Source organism: Nannobrachium achirus, assembly GCF_963921795.1.
Source record: "Nannobrachium achirus genome assembly, chromosome: 20".
Lineage (NCBI taxonomy): Eukaryota > Metazoa > Chordata > Actinopteri > Myctophiformes > Myctophidae > Nannobrachium > Nannobrachium achirus.
In genome coordinates, this window is record NC_137827.1 from 15,422,827 (window position 1) to 15,448,715 (window position 25,889).

Here is a 25,889-nt window from a genome sequence, read left to right on the forward strand (position 1 = left end):
TCCAGCCAATCACAAGCCGCGCCTTCTAATTTATTCAACCCCGTCGCCTACGGATTCCACTATCGCCGGCAGCAGTAGCCATACCCACGCGAGAGATCCACTCCATGTTAGCCGGAGCCTCGAGTCACTGAACTGAACTACCATACCAAGTCAACCACACATACACACACAAGTCTGTCTTCAATATCATCCGTAATATTCATCTTCTACCACAATGGACGCGGGATTCTTCCGCGTAAGCACTTTAATTTGTTTGTAAATTACATAATGTGTCACCCGTTGCATTTGAGACGTGTCGGTTGTAAAATTTAGCAGCAGCACGCAGACCTTGTGTGGTTTAATACGCGACGCCATTGATTCGAGTGTAATCTGTGCATGCAAAGATGCCAGGGAACGTGCTGTTCCAGTTGATTAGTTATGCGGTGCGAGCGCACGGTGGATATTGGCTAACGTTTGGATAAGTTCGGGTATTTATTTAATGATTGGGGATGTTTGGTAAGAATCGGGATGGAAGTGCCGTTAACATACCAGGAAATAGACCGGGGCCCGTTTAGCTAACTTGTAGCATTAAGCTAATAAACATGGCGGCCGTGTGCTGAGTTACCCCCACTTTAGCCATGTTCAGAAAATGTTTCAAAAATCTGCAACCAACCTCCATACGACGCGTTGTGAGCGTGTAGATTGTGTTTTCAAGACGTTGTGAACATTGTTGATCTGTTAATAAAAAGTGGTAAATGGCTCATGTTGTACACCTCGCCCTGGCTACTTGCTAGCAGGCAGCAGTGGTGTAAAGTAACTAAGTACATTTACTTAAGTACAATTTTGAGTTATTTGTACTTTAATGGATGTTTCTATATTTTTCCTTCTACTCCACTACATCTCAGGCGAATATTGTACTTCTTTAACTCCACTAGAATGATTTGGAAACTTTATTTACTGGTTACTTTACAGATATAAATGATGTGTGGCTCGAGTCCAAAGAAGGCCTGATATTGGGTTCACGCGTTAATGTGTGGATTCACGACCATGTATCCCTCTTACAAAAAAAGGAAAACTTTTAAACTACCGAAAATGTGGCATGACGTATGTTAGTTGTTTTTGTATTTATTTAATTAGCTGAAAAGTTACAGGTTGAGTTAATCAGTTTGTTGGTTCTCATACATGTTCATATCAAGGACCCCCAACTTTATGTATTAGGCTGCAGACCCCAATGTGTCTCCCTATGAATTGAGTACAAAAGGGCCCCAATGTATTGTATACAAGCCATTGTGCATTCTTTAGGTTTACATTCTATTACTATTAGTAGACCGTGTATCTGAACTGTACTGTCCTGTGCTTTAACTATGCATTGCAAACGGCTATCTGCCAGGGACCCCTTTAAGACTGGGACATTTAGTACATACTTTTATATCTGTCTAATCCATATGGGTGGAGAGAGAGTGAAGCCCTACTATGACCCATCTTCATGGTTCAGGATTTTGTTTTCTCGTATTTATGTTAATACAAACTGGAATGTGGGGAACAGCCTTGTAGGCTCTGTAAACATTGATTGAACAGAGATTTGGGGGTATTGAGTGCAGATACTACTCAGGTCAGCTCACCTCCTGCCTGGGACTGGGGGTCATTGGTTGGTTACTATGTCTTGATCTAAAGTCTCGGTTTGCTGGCCTAACATATTCCAGAAGATATCAATAGTTAACAAGAGGCGATGATGAGCTAATGAATCATCACCTAAACGGCTAAGCTAAGACTTAATCTAGTTTGATGTTGTATTGGGGGGAATCTTCAGTAGAGCAATCCTGTGATTACACTCATCATAGGCCCTAATATGAAGTGTCCTAGTGTACTAATTGTATGTCAAAGTAATAATGCAAAGGTCTGTTGTTGTTTTAATTTAAAGGGTACCAGTGCGGAACAAGACAACCGCTTCAGCAACAAACACAAGAAGTTACTGAAGCAGCTGAAATTTGCAGAATGTCTGGACAAGAAGGTACAGTTCTGCTACTATGTTTAACCACCAGGCAAATGCAGATAGATCTGGTTCTGAGTGATTATCCTTTCCATCAAATGCTTGTACTAATAGTCAACAATTGTGTAGTTGTTGTGTTCTATAAAAAAAATCTAGTTGGTAGGTCTGTAGATGCATTCAACAGTATCTATTAGAATGTGAAGTTCTTGTGAAAAGCATGAACACAATTTTGACAACCCTTAGGGCTGTCACAATTATTACATAATCGTTTAATCATGATTATTTGACATTATCGCGATTATTTTGTCATAATCATCATAATCGTGAATGTTGAAAATATCAGAAATAGTGGAAATAGCAGATCTACAAGCTCACAACGCGTCGCATCGCGGCGCTTTGTGAGCTTGTAGATCGGCTATTTCCACTATCAAAGTAATTTTTTAAGTAGTAAGTTGTCAAATATGTCAGTAATTTCTTTGTATATTTAGGTTATGTGTCATATCTACCATGTACAACTTCAAAGCCTAAAAGCCAAACAGAAATTTTATTATCAACGACAAAAACACAATTAAATCGTTAATCGCCAATTATTTGAGTGACAATTAATCGTCATGGAAAATGTCATATCGTGACAGCCCTAACAACCCTACGTTTGAAGTTGTGTAATTTGAGTTAACCTTTGCTTTTTTGTGGACCTTTTCTGTAGGTGGACATGACCAAAGTGAACCTGGAGGTCATCAAACCTTGGATCACTCAGCGAGTGACAGAGATCCTGGGGTTCGAGGATGACGTCGTCATAGAGTTCGTATTTAACCAGCTGGAGGAGAAGGTAATGTCATTGACAAAATAACTGGTTTTGTTTTCACAAAACAAAGTATTATTGCAGGGTATTGCCTAAAGAGTAAGAGGGACATGAAAGGCTGTAAGAAAATAAATGACACTTTAGTTAAGTTAGATTTCTAAATTAAATGAGGGGGGTGGGGGGGAAGTGAAAACAGCAGTATAAGCGTAAAACGGATTTATAATGACATAACCTTGTTGTTGCTGTGATGTGACAAAGTGCCTTTGTTCAGCAGTCTTCTAATGATGATGTGATTTATGATTTAAAAGGCCTGAACCAATATGGATGTTATACCTTGCATCAGAAGTATAGCACCAACACCTAATTAGCTCTCTCCTGAGCCCAAAGTCACTGAGCCCAACTCTCCCTTCATGATGCAGTGTGTGGTTTGAGGTGAGTTATGTGGAGGGATTAATAACATCATGACAGTGATAGACATTTGAAACAATGCCATATCATTTTCTTAATAGAAATTTGCATTGCAACTTTACTTCTAAAATCCCCTCAGCCCTAACTGGAATTGCAGGGGAAACAGATAGTAGCATTATAGTATAGCCAGATGTTAAGTTAATGCATATACCGCTTGACCTGTCAGTGGCAGTTGTGCTTTGGATTTCAACAAAAGCCAGCTTTTTTTATTGAAGCTTTCATGTTAAGCCCCTATATACTGTACATTTATGTTCTGTATGCTCTGTGAGGACTGCAGTATGCATGTGTCATGTTGTACAGTCCTTGTCAGAGATCTAGTAAGATAAACGTGCATTTAGAGCAGTCTTGTTGTCCTATTGCAATGTTTGATTCCCCACTTTAACCACTTCAACCCTGTATTTGGTTGACCGGGGGCCCTATACTAGGTAGGCTAAAAGTTCCTTTGCAGAACATAACCGATCTACAATCTCACATTGCGCTGCAGTGTATTGTGAGCTTGTAGGTCTGCTATTCTCGCCAGATGTTCACCCAATAGGGATGCAAGGGTTCATGTGGTTAAAGTTTCACATAACTTGGGGTTTCACACAGTTAGGAATAATTGCCGTTATCCATGCTGTATTAGGATAATTGAAAACTATAAATGGAAGAATTGCTCAGAATTGAATGAGAAGCCTTTGTTTTTTCATCCATGGTATATTTGTTTGGAAATCTTGGTGTATACTGTATAACCTGTGATCTTCATTCAGCTAGAGGAGATGAAGGCCAAGCATATTAAAGTAAAGAAACATTTGATTCAGTTATGCTTGCTATATTGTTTCGGGCTAATGGGGAGGGAGTTAAAGGCTAAGATTAAAGGGCACTGTAGCATATTGGTAAAAGTATAATACTTAATTGGTATCTCAGAATCATTCTTTGTGACAGTTGTTGAAAATAAACCCCCTTTTCTTTGTACTGTGCACTCATTATTGCTTGTTCGTCTCTTACAATTTAGATAAATGATATAACATTAAGCTCAAGGTGGTTGAGTCTCAAGCAGTAGGGAGGCGGAAGCAAGCCAAGGGGAGCTCCCTGCCCGCTGGTCCCACGCTGATCTCACTGAAGACCCCCGGGGACTGTACTTGCTGTGTTGGGTTTTAACGCACTCTGTACTGTGGCTTCATGTTTTATGTCCTGAGGAGTAGACTCACTGTGGTGGAGAGGCTTGAGAGCAAGTTGACAGAAAGTGACACAGGACTATAAATCCTGATATAGCTTTGTTTATTTTTATATATTCGTACATACATCGTCATACGACTGTCACTTGCAGTAAATACGCATTGGCTGTTGACATTGGCAAGTGACATTGTCGTACGACAAAGTATACATTAATTAATAAGTATCTAAGTTGGGGGGGGGGGGGGGGTACAATTTGTATAGAATAATAAGGGGGGGTATCACTTACATTGTATGGGAGGCACAACAGCAGTATTGCATGCAGTGGGATCATTTTTATTTATTAAAGACATGGCTACCCTCCTGCTAACTGCCATTCTCAGTTTCAGGAGAGTGTGTAGGATTATACAGAACACTCATTTGATATTTTTATGATTCGGTCCTTAATTTGGACCCAGGGTATTTAAAATGCCATTGAGTTTTTACCTTCTCAACTTTTGAGTATGGCTAATATATGGCTTAGAAGGGAAGTTTAGTGGGGTCTATGGGGTAGGCAGTCCACTTAATGGGATGCTGCCCACTCGATTGCCTTTCCGTTCCACATTTCAATGGCCATATGGTCTTTGCTTTTCCCCCTTCGTGTGTGTGTTGCAGCATCCGGATAGCAAGATGATGCAGATCAACCTCACCGGATTCCTCAATGGGAAGAACGCTCGGGAGTTTATGAGGGACCTGTGGCCCCTACTGCTCAGTGCCCAAGACAACATCGCCGGCATCCCTTCTGCTTTCCTGGAGCAGAAGAAAGAAGAGATCAAGCAGAGACAGGTGAGGATCGCCATGCTCTTCAGGGTTTCCTGCAGCACTTTACAGGCCAGGCGCCCCGCCCGGCCTGAAAACCCCCCCGCCCCCCCAAGGGTATTAAAAAAAAAAAAAAAAAAAAAAAAATTTTTTTTTTTTTTTTTTTTTCAAAAAAATTTTTTTTTTCCTCAAAAAAACTTTTGGGACCTCCAACAATGTACTAGGCATGATCGCAATCGCGAAATTGCATGTTTAACCCCCATACCAACCCTATCTTTCAAACATGGCAGCCATGTTTGTTTACATTTGAAGAAAACATAAGGGCTGGTATCTCCTGAATGCAGGAAATACTCAAGTAAAGTGCAAATACCTGAAAATCTCCTTTGTACAGTATAAGTACAGTACTTAAGTAAATCTACTTAGTTACTTTACACCAATGTTTCTTTTTTTTTACTGTGCTGTAGACTTCTATTTATATGGCACGAGTGCTGGTTGATTAACCTGGGGGAAAAAAACAAGTTACACTGTCCTGTGAAAAACGTAGTTATTCAATGTTGAATAAATGTGAATGATAGCATGTAGTTGTGTTTTCCGTCATCATGGGCACATTCAAGTGTTTTTTATAGGGCAAAAATAAGAATTAATATAAAAAATTAAGTGAATTAATTACTCGAATTAATTAATTAATTATCAAAAAATTTCGAGCGCGTGCGCCATGAAATCCCCCCCTGGTCAAGACTTTTTCCTGCAGGAAACCCTGCTCTTATGACAAATACACAGCCAGCAGCGTACAGTTGTATTCCACTTGTGCATTCCGAGAAAGCATCGATGTTCCATGTGTTGTTTATGGCGATGAGCGACCGCCGCTGGGTTGAGTCAGCAGAATGCATTGCAGCAAAGTTGAGAAAAGTTTAACTAAAGTGGCCGCAAAGTGTGCTGTGGTCTCAAATTGGCATGGACTAGGCGTGCAAATGAAAGTGACATGGGTGTTTCAAATGCTTTGTACACAACCATTTAGCAGCAACTATTTTCACAGCATCAAATACAATTGTGGTCATAAAATCTAAATGGCAGAAAAAGTTAAAGGAGCTATAGTCAACTTTTTCATTGTAGGGCCGACACTTTGTTTACATCCTAGTCTATAGACTAGAATGTAAACAAAGTGTCGGTCTGACAATGGCCAAAATGATTATTTTATCATTATTTTACGCTTTTTGTGGTCATTTTTGTATAAAATATTTTCGAAACATTATTTTTATTTTCGCATCCGTTTTTCAAGAAAAAGTTTACTATAGCTCCTTTAATTGTAATGTATATATAACATTGGTCTTTATGTTAACCTTACCTTTGGCAGATTGAACAGGAGAAGCTTGCTTCACTGAAGAAGATTGATCTAAAGAAGGACGAAAGTAGAGAGAGGGCTCAGTCCAAGAGCCCCAGGAGGTGAGGATTGGTTTCACACAAAGGATGCTATAATATTTATATCATACAAAACACCATAATTCTATATCTGGGTCTTGCGTCATTCCTGCTTAGGCGTAAGTCCCGGACACCGTCGCCACGTCGACGGTCGCCAGTGAAGCGAGACCGGAAGCACAGTCCCTCGCGCTCCCCCCAGCGACCCAAACCCAGCCCCAGTCCCCGATCCAGCTCACCCCCACCTGCGTTGATGCAGCTCCCCCCAAAGCCAGAGGAGCCGCAGCCTCAGCCTGAACCTCAGCCTGACACATCTTCAGAAATCATCGTACCTGAGCCGGTCGTCCAAGAAGCCTCCTCCACCAGGTTGGCACAAATTACCTCCTCTGGCACTCTTAACCACCTGAACCCTAGTGTCCGTATTCTGCGGGAAAACATTTGCCGAAAGTAGCAGATCTTTAAGCTCACAACACATTATGCTGTGAGCTCGTAGATGTGCTTTTTTTGTCAGCTGGTTTTTAGATGGAATTCATCATGATGATTCAGGTTAAATATCAGAAAGTGGCTGTTTAGTTTAAGTGTTACTTCAATATGTTGTTTTATGTATAACCGGGTGCTCCTTGTGGTCTCCAGCAGTGATGTGGTTGTGGAGGTGGTGAAGGCAGACTCTGTGACGGAGGTCAAAGAGCCCTCTGTAGAAAAGCCTGTTATTAAGAAGGAAGAGCGACCCAAGTCCCGCGAGAAGGACGGCAAGCGGGATCGGCCTCGCCATCGCTCCCGTTCACGATCCCACTCCCGCACCCGCAGAAGACGCTCTCGTTCCAGGTATGGCTGTCCTTTTCCTGGGATTTGTGTGTGTGTGTGTGTGTGTGTGTGTGTGTGTGTGTGTGTGTGTGTGTGTGTGTGTGTGTGTGTGTGTGTGTGTGTGTGTGTGTGTGTGTGTGTGTGTGTGTGTGTGTGTGTGTGTGTGTGTGTGTGTGTGTGTGTGTGTGTGTGTTCTAGATAAAAGAACAAGGGTGATGCGCAGTTTGCGCACATCCTTTCCAAGTGCTGGTGTTGGGCTCAGGTCGACATAGGATTAACAAGAATAGTCAAGTGTTTTAAACCTAATAAACACTGTGGAGCATCAGCTGTTGTGCGGACTGGTAGCCGGTATTCGCCTATTGTCTTATAGGTGAAAGTACTTTTCAAAAACAGCAGATCTGACACGTGACCTTAATTTAGTTTGTTTTTCTGAATATTTTTTTTTTGGCTATCAAAAGTTATTTGACTTTTCTTTTTTCTTTTTTTTTTAAAGCTATACTGTGTAAGATGCCCAACTAGTGGTCATTAGCCCTATAGCAAACCGCGGTCGCGTCCGCGTCTTTCGGCCGTTTTTCGTACCTTCAGACCCCCGCGTCTGCCTCCACCTCGCTGAGATCTATCTTTTGAGGGGTCCCTTGTTCCTGTGCGTTCAGTAATTCCAGAGATAGGACTCCTTCACCCTGCCTGGTAGGCGAAATTACCTAGAGAAGGGATGGTACAAACGGGCGACAACAAATATGGCTGCCATAGCGACCCCACTTCAAGATGCGCTGTGATTGGCCGGCAGTTGTATAACCCTCGCTGTGATTGGCCGGTAGTGTGATGACGCAATTTTGGCGCGAGATCCGGTCCCCGGCAAGGATCGCAGTTTACATATATAGAGAAGGCTTTACAGGCTGAAATTCACGGAGTGGGTGTTCTAAAACTTTAGCGATTTAACAGTTAGGACAATTTTAAGATTTGTTTTATAAAAAAAGTTACATGGTACAACTTTAAGTTAAATGTTCACAAGTAGAAACTTGAAAAATGTGCAATTTCAGACAAAACGTTGGTAACCTGTGGTTTAGGTCAGTCTCCTAATTTTGTGGCCTAATCATTTCCTGTCTCCCGCATCCAGATCTTACTCCCCGCGCAGAAGACCAAGCCCCAGGAGGAGAATGTCCCCTCGCCGTAGGAGCCCTCCAAGGCGTGGCCCTCCAGGCTCTAGACACAGACACAGACGCTCCCCTGTTCGCAGGTGGGTGTGTTCACGGTTCACATGGGTGAACTCAACTGTCCACAGCCCACCACTGAGTCAAGAAATCTTATTAGTGAAGGACCGTTTATATGAAGAGGTCCTTGCAAGAGTCTTGTTTGTCAGGTTATGTCTTTGGTTACTTAAATGCTCTTTGTGACCTCCAGGAGGCGCTCTCGCTCTGCCTCGTCCACGGGCAGCAGCTCATCCAGCTCACCCAAGAAGGCCGTGAAGAGAACATCAGTGACGCCACCCAGGAAACCGGCACGTCAGCCCGACAGGTCTGTCAGCCCGGTGGGGAAGGGCAGGCGCTCAGTCAGCCCACGGGCCAGGAAGGCGCGTGGCTCTGCCTCCCCATCCAGGCCATCTGGTACGTGGGCCCCTTTATTTTCCACTGTCCACTTAAACCCCATCTACTTTTTGGCCCACAACAAAACCATCTACAAGCTCACGACACATCTCTATTTTACAGATATGCTGTTTTTGCCAGATGTTCACCCCATCTATACCAAATCCTTTCGCTTAAAATAGATCTACAAGCTTGCATGTCGTGAGAGCTTGTAGATCAGGGCTACTCAACTTTAGATGGCTCAGGGGCCACTCAGCAAAATGCCAAAAGTCCAAAGGGGCCGCAAGCTAAAAATGACTGATGTTGTATTTTGAACGTTTACAATGATTTTGTAACACACTTCATGACAAGTCTAATAATTAAGGAAACACACAGAAAACAGCCACATTTCCATCTATATATATTAAAGCCAGGCCAAACCTCATTGAACCAAAAGATTGTCATAAATGGAATGATGAAATTATCAAATTTTATCAAATTAGGCTTTATTTACAAAATGTGAAGTGAAAATGAACAGATCTGGTTCAATCTTTTTGTAACCGCCCCTTAAATAACACTGAGAAGGACAGACTAATATCCACAACAGTGTCTGGGTATGCAATGCTTGTGAACTTTGGCAATGTAAAGGTATGTTTTCTCATGCCAATGAAGCTCCTTTGAATTGAATTGAACAGATAGTAACAGTCAAAGTGCAACAATTCAAATCAATGACTCAAATAATATCCTAGAAATTAAACTAAGTCTTTCTTCTTGTAACAAATAAAATAAATTATAAAATAAAATACAAATCTTGTTTTTCAAACAAGACAAAAAGTCTCTTAGGGGTTTTGGTAAAATTACATAATTTGACTTGAAGCTGTAGCCATGACCTGACAGGCTGTTATTGATCCAGACCTGTAAATAGACGTTTATACTTATTATTCAATCACTCAAACCCCAGTATCCCTATTCTTGGGGGACAAGGACATTCACCAGAAATAGCCGATCTACAAGCTCACCACAAGATGTGTTGCTTGTAGATCGGCTATTTTTGGTGAAGAGAGTTGTTATATGGAAAAATAACTCAAGCTCAGTTCAACTCTGCCTCAGTTGCACTGTACTTATAAAACAGTTTGATGCTTTGAGCTTTGTAAAACACAACATCTCGTTGGAGGAGATTTGTGGTAGAATAGTTCCCTGGCTGATGCTATCTGTTGGAATGCGGTGCTGACTTTTTTTTCAATGACGGCGGAGCCGCAGAGACGAGGGCTACGCGTAACGTGCCTACGGGCAGTCCCCTCTTCATTAGCCTGAAACATGACAGTCGCGACCGTTCATATCGCACGACTGCCATGCGCCCAGCCTTCAGTAGCCCGACTGCGGTTGTCTGCTGCAAAATCTCCGCAAATTTGTCTGTCTGACTGTCTCGTTGTACCAGCTCTAGTGGAGTTGCATCTCGCACTGCTGTCAGTGCTGCGCTATGGCTGCGCTCTGTGTGTTGACTGCATTCGCTTCCTGACTACGGAGTGCACTGAGGCTCAAACATCACCGCCTTTGACAGGCTTAGAAAATTAAATAATTTTTTATTTGTATGATCATGACGGGCCGCACAGACATGCGGAAAGGGCCGCATGCGGCCCGCGGGTTGAGTAGCGCTGTTGTAGATCGTCTATTTCTGCCAATGTTCGCTGCAGAATAGGGATGCTATAGTTTATGTGGTTAGAAACTCATTACTTGTTTTTTGGTTTTTTAAATATTTTTTATCCCACGGTTTTTGCAACCCATTTTTCTCACCGGTGACTACCTAGCCTGTAGTCTTGGTTTCCGCTCTCCCCCTGCCGCGTAACGTGCCTACGGGCAGTCCCCTCTTCATTAGCCTGAAACATGACAGTCGCGACCGTTCATATCGCACGACTGCCATGCGCCCAGCCTTCAGTAGCCCGACTGCGGTTGTCTGCTGCAAAATCTCCGCAAATTTGTCTGTCTGACTGTCTCGTTGTACCAGCTCTAGTGGAGTTGCATCTCGCACTGCTGTCAGTGCTGCGCTATGGCTGCGCTCTGTGTGTTGACTGCATTCGCTTCCTGACTACGGAGTGCACTGAGGCTCAAACATCACCGCCTTTGACAGGCTTAGAAAATTTAAAAAAAATGTATTTGTATGATCATGACGGGCCGCACAGACATGCGGAAAGGGCCGCATGCGGCCCGCGGGCCGCGGGTTGAGTAGCGTTGTTGTAGATCGTCTATTTCTGCCAATGTTCGCTGCAGAATAGGGATGCTATAGTTTATGTGGTTAGAAACTCATTACTTGTTTTTTGTTTTTTTTTAATATTTTTTATCCCACGGTTTTTGCAACCCATTTTTCTCACCGGTGACTACCTAGCCTGTAGTCTTGGTTTCCGCTCTCCCCCTGCCGTGCCAGGGGACATTGGGGAGCACCCGGCTGGCTAGGGGGAGGTAGTATAGAAACCAGGACTACTGCATGTTTTTTTGTGAGGGCCTATGCCCAAGGAGACACGGGGAGAACATGCAAACTCACCACAGAGAGGCCCTATCGCCAACCTCATTACTTCTTGACCTCATTGGTAAACGCTGTACTTTACCTCATGATGGGCTCTCAGCATCACACTCATCCCTAGAGGTGGTCGATTGGCCTTAACATAGACCATGGCAGACAGAGAGACTCAAAGGCTGTTGGTTCAGTTCCTGGGATAGACAGGTAGGAATGAGTGTTTGAGACATGGATATAAGAAGCTAGATACCTAGCATGGATATAAAAAGCTAGATACGTGGAAGCGATGCTGAATCTGCTCGATGCTATGCTCCAGAGCCGAAGGAGGCGTCCAGATATGAACTGGTCTCAAAGTGTGCCCTTAAGCAAGGCACTGAATACCATAAATGCTCCAGACACTGCACTATGATGTAATGCATGTGGGATAGGAGTCTGTGTATGTGTATCTAGATTAGTTTCAATTACCTTGTCAGTTGAAATGAATGGAGTCGTCGGATCTCAGTGCCTGTCTTGCATTACACCATCAGCTGCTTCCAGTGAAAATAGTCGTCTCGGGGCGCCCGCTGGCCTACTGGTCCAGGCGCATACCACTTAGGCATTGCCACATAGGCATGGATGCCTGGCGGCGTCGCCGGTTCGATTCCTGATCCGGACGACCTTTGCCGCGTGTCATTCCCCATCTCTCCCCCCTTTTCCTGCCAGTCTACTGTCCTGTCCAATAAAGACATAAAAGTCCCAAAACAAATCTTAAAAAGAAAAAAGAAAGAAAAGAAAAGTCGTCTCAGTGGTAGGCAACAGGCAGCCCGTGGGCCACATCCTTATATCCATGGTGAGAGTTAATGACAGGCAGGTGTTTCACATGCTTTTAAAACTGTAGAATGAGCATTTGTCTCAGGAAATAAATGAACTAAATGTCCTTTTTAAGTGCAACATTCAAGGATATGGCCGGCACAAAATGATGACACAAGCATGGCTGTCTTCTAAAGTCTTAGGCCAGAGGCCAAACGTACATGCTGATCCCTGATGTACAGTACATCATGCTGGGAACAATCTAGCTTGGTTAAATTTAGGTTAAAAAATCTAGAGATTTAGTACAAGTGAGCAGATTTAGTACAAGTGAGCTGTGGTGTCATGTCCACAACTCTGTGACCTGACAATTAGGACATTCATTATCTCAGTTCCCCTGATATTTTAATTGCCAGACTGAAAATGTGCACATTCTAGAACAGCAGCGCTGACATAGTAGTCTCTCAAGAACAGACTAATGATGGCTGGCCAGATTGCTGACATAGAAACATAGGTTTTTCAAAAAATCTTAGAAGGATTCAAAAGACACTTATAGAATCGGTTAAAAATTCTAATTTTCACGACTTAAAAAAAATTGCAGATCTACAAGCTCTCAGCGCGGCACTCGGTGCCGCGCTGTGAGCTTGTATATCTGCTATTTTTCAATAGTTAAAGCATAAAATAATGATACACAATAATGTGTACCTGTTCTAAATGGGTTAAAAGAAGACTGATTTTGTTTTCAGTACAAAAACTTGATTGGTATTCTTCTGTATCTAAAAATGATTGGATCTAGCGCTAGCCTATGTAGAAACACAGTGGCCCTCATTTATCAACTTGGTGCAGATAACATTTTTGGTGTCATTGATAAATGAGGGCCAGTGTTCCTTGGCTCAAAGATGTATATGGACGTCAGATTAAACTTGTATACGAGACGTGTGTTATTTCTGTTATCATTTTAAAGGTTGCGTTGACTCTTTTCTTCTTTCAGGCCCAATGCAGAAACAAAGAGGGAGGAACGATTCGCCAACTGTTCAAGTAAAACCCAGGCTATCTGATGCGTCTGAGTCAGGTGAGCATCAGGCTGTGTGTGCTTCGAGAACAGTTGACATGGATTAAAGTTCTCAGTGGTCACGACTGATTTCAGTCTTTTGGATTCCATAGGAGTCAGCATGTCTTCTATGGAAGCATGCTATGCACCGAAAATAGGCCATCTACAAGCTTACAGTTACATGTCTGGCCTAACAAAGGTTTTTTCAGTCGTGAGATCTTATTTTGTTTTTTTCCATGAGTTAACAATGAATCTCTTCAGGATGTTTGACACACACACACACACACACACACACACACACACACACACACACACTTTTTGTACTACTGAAACTTGGCCAGTCCTCCACGATGCAATAAGTTGTTACACAAAAATTATACAACTTAATGTTTCAGAAACAATTGACGCGTCAGAGACAGACAGCAAGTGAGCTGATCTGCTTTCTTTTGCTTCAGTTTGTGTAGTAGTTATCGTTAATTTCAGTGCCGGCTGAGTAAGAAGAAACAAGATACAATAATCAAATGTTCAAGATCAAAACTAGTTGGCCTGTTTTCTTTGTAACCTTTTGTATATGTAAATTTGATAGTGTAGTGTATTTCCATGTGGTTTGGTTTCCTGTGCACTGACCGGAGACTGGTACTTTACATTTCAGAGGAGGATAAAAATGAGAAAGAGGGCGAGGCAACAGCAGATTCTGTGCAGCAGCGACGCACCTACCGCAAAACGAACCGTCAGTCATCTTCAGGTTAGAAACATTTTGATCTGTGTAGTCTATTCTAGTCTCTCCTCTAGTTTCTCTTCTATCCTCTCTCTCCCTCTCTCTATCCCATATCTCTTATGTCTCCATCTCCCTCTTTCTCTGCCTCCCATGTCAATGATAATTGATAATAATCGATAATTAATTCATTTTACTTTAAAAATGCAATTCATTACTTTTCAAAACCAAAGTTAAAAAGTTCTGTACAGACTGAGCAATGTTGAAAAAAGAGAACAGAGCGAAATCAGAAAATGACTTTAAAACAAGAACGGTTAAGAAAAACACTTAGCATAGAGGTAGGTTTTCAAAAGTGACTTTAAACATGTGCCTCTCCTGCCTCTTGAGTCCTAGTTGTCTGTGTCATCTTGAACCCATCATCTCCCTGACCTTTGACACCTTGATGTTAGTGTGTTTCTGTGCTGTAAGTATCCACTTGGCAGCGGAATGACCTCTGATCTGGTTTCAGATACAGGCTCTTCCTCCTCATCGGAAGACGAGGCACCGAAGAGGCCTGCAGGAGGGCCAGGAGGAGCCAGGAACGGCGACGTTCGAAGGAGGCGGAGCCACTCTGCCTCACCACGGAGGCGACACCGAGACGCCTCTCCACGGTCAGAAACGCGTGTGCACACACACACACACACACACACACACACACACACACACACACACGCAGCATGCCTCTCTTAAAACCGCTTGGCTGAACATAAGTCAAAGACAAACACATCTAATAATGCGTTGTGTCTTGTGTGTTTGCTCCCCCTCTGTCTCTCTCTGCAGGAAGAGACGCTCTCCCTCACCGGGAGGACGCCGCCGCCGTTCCCCCTCCCCCCCACGCCGCCGTAGGTCCCCCTCTCCAGCTAGACGCAGGTACGGACCGGTTCATGTTAGCTTTAACTATTAAAAATAGCAGATCTACAAGCTCACAGCGCGGCACCGAGTGCTGCGAGTTTGTAGATATCATCTGCCATTTTTGAAAAATCTTGAACATTTGAATTTTGACCCGATTTCAACCCTGATTCTATAAGTGTCTTCTAAATCCTTCAATGTTTTTTTTTGGGGGGGGGGGGAAACACATGTTTCTATGTCAAGGACCCGCTAGCATTTGGCCGCCGACCCCCGTCTCAAAATATTTTGTATCAGGGAGCCCCCCCAGAAGCAAAATGTTCACTTTATTTGAGATTTGCACACATTTTCATGATTTTTCAAAAATAGCAGATCTACAAGCTCGCAGCGCGGCACTCAATGCTGTGAGCTTGTATATCTGCTATTTTTCAATAGTTAAAGCATTCAATAATTCTAGGCTTAACTGGATTAACCTCCAGACGAGTGCTGTCATTTCAACGTTGTCCATCCATATATTTCAGTTCTGAGTCAGAGTGTCCTTGTGTCCTCCTCCCCAGGTCTCCGTCGCCACCTGCCCGTAGACGCTCTCCGTCCCCCAGGCGGTATTCTCCCCCCATCCAGCGTCGCTACAGCCCCTCCCCTCTGCCTCCTCAGAAGAGGAAGCTGTCCAGCTCGCCCACCAAGCAGCGCGGCGGCTCTCCGCCGGCCAAGCGACGTCCCTCTAGGTCCCCCAAGCGGAGCAGAGGTTCTCCCCCTCCGAAGAGACGCACGCCTCCCTCTTCGGCCTCTCCTCCCCGGCACAGGAGGAGCCCCATGTTGCCTTCTAACCGGCCGGGCAGGGACACGCGATCCCCCATGGCGGCCGCCAACCGCCTCTCCCCGTCCCCCGCCAACCGTGGTGGTCGCAACGCCCGGGGCTCCGTCAGTCCCAAAGGTCGCTTTGAGAACAGCGGTTCCTCTCCATCCAACCAGAGGAGACAGCAGTCTCCTTCCCACGGGAGCAGACCCATACGCAGGGTTTCCCGGACACCTGAGCCACGCAAGCAGAGGTAGGTGGTAGGGCTGAATATTTACACTGGGCTTCTAAAAGGAATTAGTTCCATTTTTTCCATTCCTTTTTTTATCAACAACTCATTCTTTTAAAAAAATGACATGTTTATCAACTCTTCCTTCTCTTCCCCAGAGTATCTCCGAGCCCCCAGCCTATGAGGAGAGCATTGTCCAGGTCCAGGTCTGTTTCCCCTGCACCTCCAGCTGCACAGAAACGCTCTGCCTCCGCCTCGCCTGCTCGCTCAGCCAGCGGTTCTCCACCCCCGGCCAAGAAGGCCAGCAGTGGCTCCAGAAGCCCAAGCAAGGTATTGTGTTCATGTTTGGAACTTACTTAAAGCCCCCTTCCACCCAGTTTTACTTTGTGCCCACGAATTGTTTTTTGTATTGTCCCTATCAAATAAACATATTAACACATCGGGTGCCCAGGATTTATTCAAGATTTAATCGGCAGTTGCCATGGAATCCCACCATTTAACCTCTTTCTGCAGCTCCATGGAAAAAGTAATCAGTAAATCTAATCCGAGTATGTCCAGATATTTTCTTTCACTCAGGACAGAAAAATTACAATCGCGGACATCAGTGCTTTTGTAACGGCCGGTAGAGAAGGTCGCGTTTTAAACATGAACGTGATTTAAAAGTTAGATTAGAAGATAAATGCACCATTCACTTACGCTTTATTTTGAAGACCCCCGGAAGCCACGTGCGTGTGCATGTTGTGTAATCTGACGATTCTAGGAAGGAGATCAGTTTGTTTATAAACGGTCGCGAAACTAAAATCCCAACCGGGGCCGACCATCACGGCATAGTGTAGCCGTGAAAAAGAGCGTCTCTCTGCCTTTTCTGTGTTATTTGCACCTTATTCAGAGATACAAACGTTTTTATGTTACAGAATAGAATAGGAGTCAATGGAGAAGTGTTACCATGGTAACCCTTAACTCGTCTGTGGACGAGTTCGGCTTAGGGAGGCACCTATTGTGTTAATAATATTTGAATACATTCAAAGTTTCTAAGACCAATATTCAAATGTAATTTCTGAGGAAAGTTAAAAGCCCTGTAGTGTTGGAAGTTTTAGGTTACTCTTCACCTTCAACTATGAAATCATTCAAACCCAAAACGGTGAGCTAGCCACTAGTAGCCAGTCACAGCAAGGCCATCTCTTCGGATGACGAGATGCGCAGGGATACATTTTCGCACTCCAAATGCACTTATTTGTCAAAAATGATCTACAGTGGCACTGGATTGGATGTGTTGCGCTACAGCATACATGGGCAACTGGCGGCCCGGGGGCCACATGCGGCCCCCACCTTCACTTAATGCGGCCCACAGGTTAATACCGGAATACTGATATGTTATTGATTTCAGCTGTTACAATTCCAAACATGACCTGCTTGAATTCCGTCAGCTTAATGACTAGTATGTATTTTTTTATGTACAATGTATTTGTATTTAAGTTTAAAAGTTAACATGAGTAGATAACTAAATGCGTTTGAAATTAAATCAATGTTACATTTCAGGATTCCAATTTAAAAAAATAACGAAAACTTATTCAGGATTCCAATTCAAAAGAAGCAAAAATAGCCGATCTACAAGCTCTGCGATGCGTTTTGAGCTTGTAGATCTGCTATTTTTGCTTCTTTTGTATGAGATACTAGAATGACAAAGTAGGACGCAACAATATGCAATGTGGCCCTCTGGAGTGATGATGGAAATATAGTGGCCCACACCATCAAAGTTGCCCACCCCTGCGCTACAGGTTGACTCTGGAAAATATGAAACAGCTGAGAAATGCTACAAATACTGGAGGGGGATTTGGGCATTGTGGGACGCAACAACCAGTTATCCCTGTCTTGTTGGCCCAGTTTGTGTGGGATTTTCTTGTTCTTGTTCGTTGCTTGCAGCACAGCTAATAATGCTATTATGACATAAAATATCTGCCATTACAGAATTCAGATGCTGAGGCCGGAGGAAAGAAGAAGAAGAAAAAGAAGGAAAAGAAACACAAGAAAGATAAGAAACACAAGAAACACAAGAAGCATAAGAAGGAGAAGGCCGGTAGCGTGGGACCCGGGGACGCTCCAGAGAACCAGGGAGCGAACGAGGACGCAGAGTCGAAAAAGGTGCAGCCTATTCCATCGATGACCTAACCGCACATGCTCATCCTTGCATTTCCAACACATACCATAGTCTTAAAGAGGTGGAGCCATAGTTTTGTACTTTTTCTGTTTTTCATGTGTCTAGGAGGTTGAAAGTACATCATTGGACCCCCTGGTGTGTTTTTTATGAGCAATTATGTATTCTCTTGGTATTTGTTTGTTTTCTCTTGGAGGCTGCCACCTTGTGGTCAAAAGTGTCAGTTAAAAAACACAGATACTTTTACATCATAGAATCAACTCCTCCCCTAATTACCATTCACCCAACACTGTGGGGTGTGGCTAACTTCAGCTGGGTCTCCACCCACCATGACATCCATGCATACTTAATGAACTGGGGGTGTGGCCACACAAAAACCCAATTTTAACGCTTTCTGTATACTTTTTTGGAAAAACTCTTCCTAGTATAATAATACCTGATAATCATGTTTTAGAGGGGGGGGGGGGGAATCATGGCACCACCTCTTTAAAGATTTGTTTTTATCCTTTATTTCAGTATAATATGAAAATCAATTTACAAGAGTTGAAGGCTGCTTGATATTAGTCTTGCATTGCCATATGAGATCTTTGCTTACTAAGATGTCTGGTGATATCTATTCAATATCTTTGCTAAAATTGGATAAAAACAATGACGATATTCCAGAAATAACCAGATCCAATGCAAAATCTTAAGGGCGGGAAATTAGAATCGTTTTGGGACTGTGATATGATCCAAGCAGTAGGCCTAGGTTTGTTTTGGTCATTCAATGTAGCGGTTCGTTTAACAGCTACATTGAATTCAGTCAGGCTATGTGAGACTAGCTTGAAAAGGGTAATTCAACATGGTGAACTTTATATCACCCTTTCTTTTCTTTCTTTTTTTTCTTTTTTCAAAGATCCTTTATCACATCTACATGTTATTTTGTTTTCATCCAGTAAGAAACGGTAGGCAAACAAAAGTGACAAAAGTATGTTGTGAATTTGGTAGCATTACAAAGACTAACTTCTGATTATGGAAGTAGTTTCTCTGGTCAGTAAGATGGTACTACAGTGCACCATTCCTACTTGGACCAAGAGATGGTTTGGGCTTAGCACCTCGGCCTAAAGGCTCTGTCATGGGATAGAGTAGACATTCCAACTGCTTAGGTAACATTTTTTTTTGTTTTTCTGTGGATAATATAAATTAGAAGGTTGAGAACATTGGACTACCTATCGAATTAATCCTAAATCTTGTCCCCAATGAAGAATATTTTGGTATATAGAATGTGAAAAAATATTGTCAACTGCTTTTTCCAAATAAAATGAAAAACATCTCAAGCAAGTTTTAAGTCTGCAAGTTGATATTCATATAAAATAATGAAAATTGATGGCATCCTGGAAGGTAGCTTTTAGATTTCTATTCATAGAACAAAGTATATAGAGGGCTTAGGTATAAACCATGTAAACGCAATATACTTTGTTGGCCGGTGTCCCTCAATTATTCCCCCTCAACACAATCTTGTGGTGACATTTTACAAGCTCAACATTGCAATGCGTGAGCTTGCGCTTCTGTAATTTTCTACTAATGTTGGCCTGTTCTGACATGCCCAGAGGGGATAGGGATGCCACTGGGGTTCATATCATGTGGTTTGTCATACAGCTTTCTATTTTGTGTATCCCGATCCCGCTGGCCACACCGAATCATGTCTAATTTAAGCCCCCTTTCTTTAAGGAATCAGACAGTGAAGTAGATGACAGCCTCGATGACTTGGAGAAACACCTACGAGAGAAAGCACTGCGATCCATGAGGAAGGCACAGCTGTCCCCGTCACAGATGTCATGAAAAACCAGGGGGGGAGGAGGGAGGGGGTGATGTCACGTGACAACCTTCCTTCACTCCTGTTCCACAATCTTCCTTTCTCTCCTTTTAAGTTTGTCGTCGACATGGTTCAGCTTTAGAATGTACAAAGTGTTTGGTTCCTTGTTCTTTTTATTTCTTTGTAAGGGTTTGGTACTATGTCCCGATGGGTGGGTTTTATCAAGAGCTTGATTTGTGTTTTGTTTTCTTTCTTTTTTTTTGCCCAATGTGTAATATTACACTGTATCATGTAAAATGTAAAGAAGCTTGTGTTGTCCCTGCATATGAGATAATTTGAGGAAGGCGAAACAGTTTCAACGTCAAGATTTGTGTTTTCGGGCGAGACTTCACATCTTCTAACACAAGTTGCAGTAGATTTCATGGGAGATTGATAGCATGTACAGTGATTGTCTGATGTGCATGAACCACTGTCCTAACCGGAGCGTAGACAGGAGCTTAACATACAGTAGCATCCTGTTACCATTGTACTTTATCAGTGGATACAGTACGGTTCTTCGTTTCTGTGTGTGCTGTTAAAGGAAAAAAAGGTAACCGGATGTCTTGATCCATATTGTATCGTAATAGAGGTGTTTGGCGCTGTTTAACCTTGCTGTTATTTCTGGCTGTGAAGCAGTCTTTTTGTTTTTGAACTAAAATAATTTGACCTAATCCTGAGAACACAAATTTCTTTTCTTTTCTCCAAATGGGTTGATATGCAATTTTACGTCAAGAAAACGCTGTTGTATTAAGCCAATCGTTTGTCGGAGTGCTATTTGAATCGTATTTAATACTCCTGGCTCTTGTCATCCTTTCAAGATTAAAAGATTTTTTTTTATAGGATCTGTGATTTTTCTTTCATGAATAGGGTTTACCGGTATAGTTTTTTTTTAGCTGATATAAAGCTCCACAAGGTTTCGAGTTGAGATTTAACCTGAAACGGAATTACATTGAGACTGAACCAAAGGGGAATATAAGAAAATAAGGTGTATAAATAAGTTAAGATCTGTGTCCATGTCATGAGTGTTATAACAACACACGCGAAGGACCCCCAAATTGATAAAGTATTTACACTACACACCTCCATTTTAAAAGATTTTTGCCAGATCTGGTACATAGTTCTATAACTTGTAAGTGGTGAAAACTAATATCTAGCCATTCTTATACATTCTCTTATTGGGTAGGCCAACATTTTTTACCAGGAAATTAAACTGTTGGTTTTGCTGGGGACCCTATACGGTCGTAAGACCTTCCTTGGGCATTGACCGAATGAAAAACAGCACAAGTAGCCTGCAGTCAAAACACTTTCTTTAAAAGGATAACACCAAAACAGTCCTTGTGGACTTGTTTCCATTGGGGTACTTGGTATTGTAATGAAACCCCTGGGGCTTCCCGGACCGAGAACCACTGAATTAAGCCAGATTCTCTTCTAGTTCCAGCATGGCATGCTGCACAGCCCCGGGTTTAATCTACACCAGTGGTTCTCAAAGTGGGTTCCTTTAGGGCAGTCGTTCTCAACCTTTTCAGGCCGCAACCCCCAACATTTGAACTGGAGACTCCCCACCCTGCATAAGTTGGCATTACATTTAGTTCATTCTCTCGAGACAAGAGTCATAATGGCTACGCCATCAAAGGAAGAGGTACAGACCGAGTGGGCGTTCCCCTTTCTTTGACGATGGCTTGCCAGATTGCATTTAGTTTGACTCGATCTATTTCATTGTGAAAATAGCCGAGTTGTGAGCATGTAGATCTGCTATTTTCACAATTGCTGCCTATAATATTTGACAATTTGACCAATGTTTGACCAGAGGTACTGAAAAGGTCTTTAAAGTAATTAAATTGTCACTTTAGAAATGTACATAGGCCTACATTTATACTGTATGTTGGTCTGTTTGCTGTCGAGTAGGAAAACAATGTTAATATTTAGCTAAACATCTGAGGACCCCCCAAAATAATTTGGGAACCCCTCTGGGGGTCCAGACCCACAAGTTGAGAACCATCGCTTTAGGGGGGGGGTCTACATTGACCCATACAAGTCTGTAACTGACAGTGGGGAACCAAATGCACCCTGCACACTGTCAGAGTTAAGGGGAGACTTTCACATTTCAAAGTTTGAGAACCGCTGATGATCATACACTCCATCAAAAGACAACGGTGCTGTTTTGTCGGCATGCGCGACACCGTCATACTCCAGCCTCTAGCTCCAGGCATCCTCCACCGTATGCTTTTCCAGCTCTCCTCCTCAAACCCTGCCCACATTTTAGTGTTTGCTCTGCGGATGACATCACAGCCTTAAATATTCCCGTTGCTTCTTCCCCCCCTTTGCTCCTCTCATCTCCTAAAGCTTTGGTTGAACAATGATTCTGTAGCTTATTGTGGAACAACCCTCAAGCCGATTGTATTTCTGATCTGAGGTACACAGAGTATTTGCAGCCTGCTTTCGATTGTTTAGTTTTCCTTCTCCGTTTTCATCTTGTGTGGGAATCGCGGGGCGAGTTTGCAGCTGGTTCGTTCCTGGAAAAGAAAACGGTGGAGAGAGAGAGAGAGAGAGACAAGGACCATACCAAGTCGGGCGTGGTAGCAAAAAGAGAAAGAAAAGACTGATTCTGCTGGCAAAAACTTTAAAGAAAGTAGCCTAACATCCAGAATGTCTCTGTCGGTGCCACAGAACGGAATACAGGCGGACAACGAACCCGTTATCGAGCTTTTTGTGAAGGTAAGAAGTCGCACGGACAACTTTTGATTTTCAGTTTACAGGATTTTTATTTTATTTTATTATTATTTTTTATTCGATCAAATGGAGGCGAATGTGTCGTTGGCATCTCAAACAGGAGGAGACAAACAACAATATATCATAGGCTACACACGAGGTCGTTTATATGGTTGCTTTTATGTAATAGTTGACTTTACTTTTAATTACATTTGCGGTCCTTGTAGCCTATAATTCACCTTACATGAACCGAATTACTTTTTCATAATTAGATTTCCTTGAGATGTGTAACCTTCAGGAGGACTGATGGCCATGTGGACCCTCTGCAGTGTCACTATCAGGGCGGATGCACTTCTCCCTCGTCGTAATAATTGCCATAATAAATAACGGTTTCGGTTTTTACAATTGTTTGTGGTTACAGCGTTGCCAATGGCAACCGGTAATATTTGATGTATTTGATCTGTCTGTGGTTATGATAATCATCATCATGCCAGTGGTGAATCAAATAACGGCTCGTCCAGTCCAGTCCACGCATAGGCTACTGTCTATAACGTGGACCGACCCACGCTGGAGGTCCGCCCTGATGGGAAGGTCCAATGATTCAACAGAAAGGCAAATCGTGGATCGTTTTAGTGTTCGGCCTTTATTTAGATCACCTCGTTGACTCGTGTTTTATTGTTCGATCACCTTGTTGACTCATGTTTGTGTGTTGATCACCTTGTTGACATAGCATAGCAGCCTACCACAGTGTCAGATAGCTGCCTGGATATTGTATTTTAACATCACAGGGAAGTGTGATGATGAGACACATGTTACTTTGTCCTTTTCTGAGTTATTCATTCTTAATTGTGTATAAGGCGGCACTTGTAGATATTAATTTTTTTAGATCTCTGGTAGTCACCAACCTCCCCAAAAATCCTTGTGTGTGTGGTTTTATCATGATAAACCTGAGGTGATGATGATGATGATGATGATGACACAATTGACACAAGGAGATCTTATTGCTGTGGTCCAGTGATCATGTGAGAGCATCTTAACATAACCCAGGTGATGCTGTCCTGTCCTGCCACAGAACAGAACTCATGGGAGTGATGAGGATGTTTTTCTCTCTGCAGCCTGTTGCTGCTTTGCAGGGCGGGAAAATGGTAGAAGAAAGAACACAGGGAGAGGAGGGTGGGACCCCACTAGAAGAGGGGGGGTGGGAGGGGGTTTATGGTGGCCTGAATTCAATTAAATGTTGGCAGAGGGGGCGGGGGGCATTGGTTCTGCAGCCAACCTTTTGAGCTTCAGTGGAGTTGTAGATCAGCTTACAATGGGGATCGGGACCATAATTATTACATGGCTGTACCCCAAAAAGTGTGTCAAAATTTGCTTGTATTAGGACGATTAACAAATAATTTACAGCCAGATGAATCATGGCATTTTTGTCCCATTTGGTCATGTGCTTATTCTCACACCTTGTCGGCTGGGACCATAAAAGACTAGTGCAAACCTTGAGTTTTATCACAGCGTCTTTGAAAATATGCGTGGTGAGGCCTGGCCTTTTATCCTTGTTATTGTTTGCGACACTTTAGAGAATTCCTGTCATTCCATTCGTTGGCCATTGAGACACTTTTATTTTTATTGCTCCTATTTGGCTCTTGAGCGGTCAGACCCTGCTGTGTCTCTTGTGTGTGAAACTTTGATAAGAAGACTGGCCAGTTTGGCCCCTGACCAGCTGACTGTCCTGATTGAGGCACAACAGATGGTACGGGGTGAGGGTAGCCTCCTCTTCAATGGCCTCTTCTTCACACCACCCCTGGTGCCTGTATGGCAGGGGTCTTCAACGTTTTCAGGCCAAGGGCCCCTTAGTTGAGAGAGAGATGAAGCAGCGACCCCCACAACCTGTTCATAGATTCCATATAGTTTCATTGTTTGACAGCACAATCATCAGTGCATTTTGGATTCATGTCAATTTGTGTTTTCAGATATTTAACCACTTGAGCCGTCAATACTTAATTAACTTGAGCTTTCACGCTGTACTTTAGTCTGCTCTTTTCCCCCTTTACACCAAACCGCTTTCCCTAAAATAGCCGATCTACAAGCTCACAACGCCTCGCAGCGTAGTAAGCTAGGTCCCGGACCCCCTGCTGAAGACCCTTGCTGTAAGGATCATCACACATGTGGTCAACGTCATTGTCCCTGCTGCCCCCTCCCTTCGCCCCCAGCATGGCAGCATCATGTGTGCTCAGCCCGAGCGGCGCTGCTTGCCCTGTGTACAGAGCTTCTATTGTGCACCAAATGTACGTCTGTCTAAAGCTGCTATCTCCCCTGCGCCGCTTGGTGCCGTGCAGAAGCGGCTGACACGACTGCATCCATTATTGATGTCCCAGGTTGTCTGTCATTGTTCCCACTGTGCCGCGTTAAACACCGTTACAGGAGACAATGGCAGGCACGCAGGTTGCCATAGGCACTCTGCTGTGTAACCGCGGCCTCTGGGAAACAGCTGATAACAACACGCCGTGTGCCCTGCCTCACAACATACTGTACATGATTTGTCAGGGCCATGCTATGTATTGAAGCTGCCTTCAATGTGTCTCAACACACCTGAGTTTTGTCTCTCTGTATTATTTGAAAGGTGAAGGTTGACTAGTAAAGTAGCTGATGTTCGCAGACTACTATGGAGGCATTGGGTTGTCTGACAGCTTTAAAACCACCCACCTTGTTTACACTAACCTGCTGAGCTGTCACATCTCTATGGAAACACAGTTTGATTGTCCTCATCCTTGAGATTGTGGAGGTTAAGCTTGTTGTTGTCAGGTTTTATTGCTCCAAGTTCCAACCCTTGCCCCCCCTCCCTGCAAATCAGCTGGTTAGATATTGTCCCTACTCGCTTATTTTTTCTTTATTTTTATATGTTTTACATAATGTGGTACTTTTACATATGTAATAAATAAATAATGGTACATGTTGTCTTGACAGCAGAGATACACAGTCATGTATGCTATGGGTATGGCTGAACAATATTGACAAAGAATAATAATTGTAAGAACAAAACTGGGTTTTCAAAGAAGTACTGCAGCGCTTAGCTCCAGAATGGTGTGACTTGATTCATTGACCAATTTATTATCCAAAGCACTAACATAACTTGTTTGGAAGTCCATTTTGGACCCCACTCTCTCTCAATTAATTCCAGCCTCTGCGATTTGGAAATTGCAGTAGGCCTATTTCTTTTTTTTATGTTTTATGTTTTTATGTTTTGTAATG

General features: G+C 43.1%; 2 protein-coding genes across 7 annotated transcripts in view; both read left to right on the top strand.

Annotated features, from left to right (window-relative positions):
* Positions 1–105: 105 nt before the first annotated feature.
* On the top strand, positions 106–20,776 carry srrm1 (serine/arginine repetitive matrix 1). 6 transcript variants are annotated; one of them, XM_080751428.1, is made up of 17 exons: positions 106–235; positions 1,901–1,990; positions 2,676–2,798; positions 5,046–5,216; positions 6,544–6,632; positions 6,726–6,971; positions 7,239–7,430; positions 8,527–8,646; positions 8,811–9,013; positions 13,261–13,341; positions 13,973–14,065; positions 14,544–14,685; positions 14,855–14,944; positions 15,478–15,969; positions 16,104–16,275; positions 17,914–18,087; positions 19,811–20,776. In XM_080751428.1, exons 1-17 carry the CDS (start codon positions 215–217, stop codon positions 19,919–19,921), a joined length of 2,610 nt encoding a protein of 869 aa, XP_080607554.1. In that variant the 5' UTR covers positions 106–214; the 3' UTR covers positions 19,922–20,776. The 6 variants fall into 6 exon arrangements, with proteins under 6 accessions (XP_080607554.1, XP_080607557.1, XP_080607556.1 ...); XM_080751431.1 differs by having other exon boundaries at positions 19,818–20,776; XM_080751430.1 differs by having other exon boundaries at positions 14,550–14,685.
* A 1,503-nt stretch (positions 20,777–22,279) lies between these two features.
* The window catches only part of clic4 (chloride intracellular channel 4), a 39,117-nt gene continuing 35,507 nt past the window's right edge, over positions 22,280–25,889 (top strand). Inside the window, exon 1 of the mRNA XM_080750111.1 lies at positions 22,280–22,649. Within this exon, the coding sequence (XP_080606237.1) occupies positions 22,581–22,649 (69 nt within the window). The 5' untranslated portion in view covers positions 22,280–22,580. The remainder of the gene's footprint in view (positions 22,650–25,889) is intronic.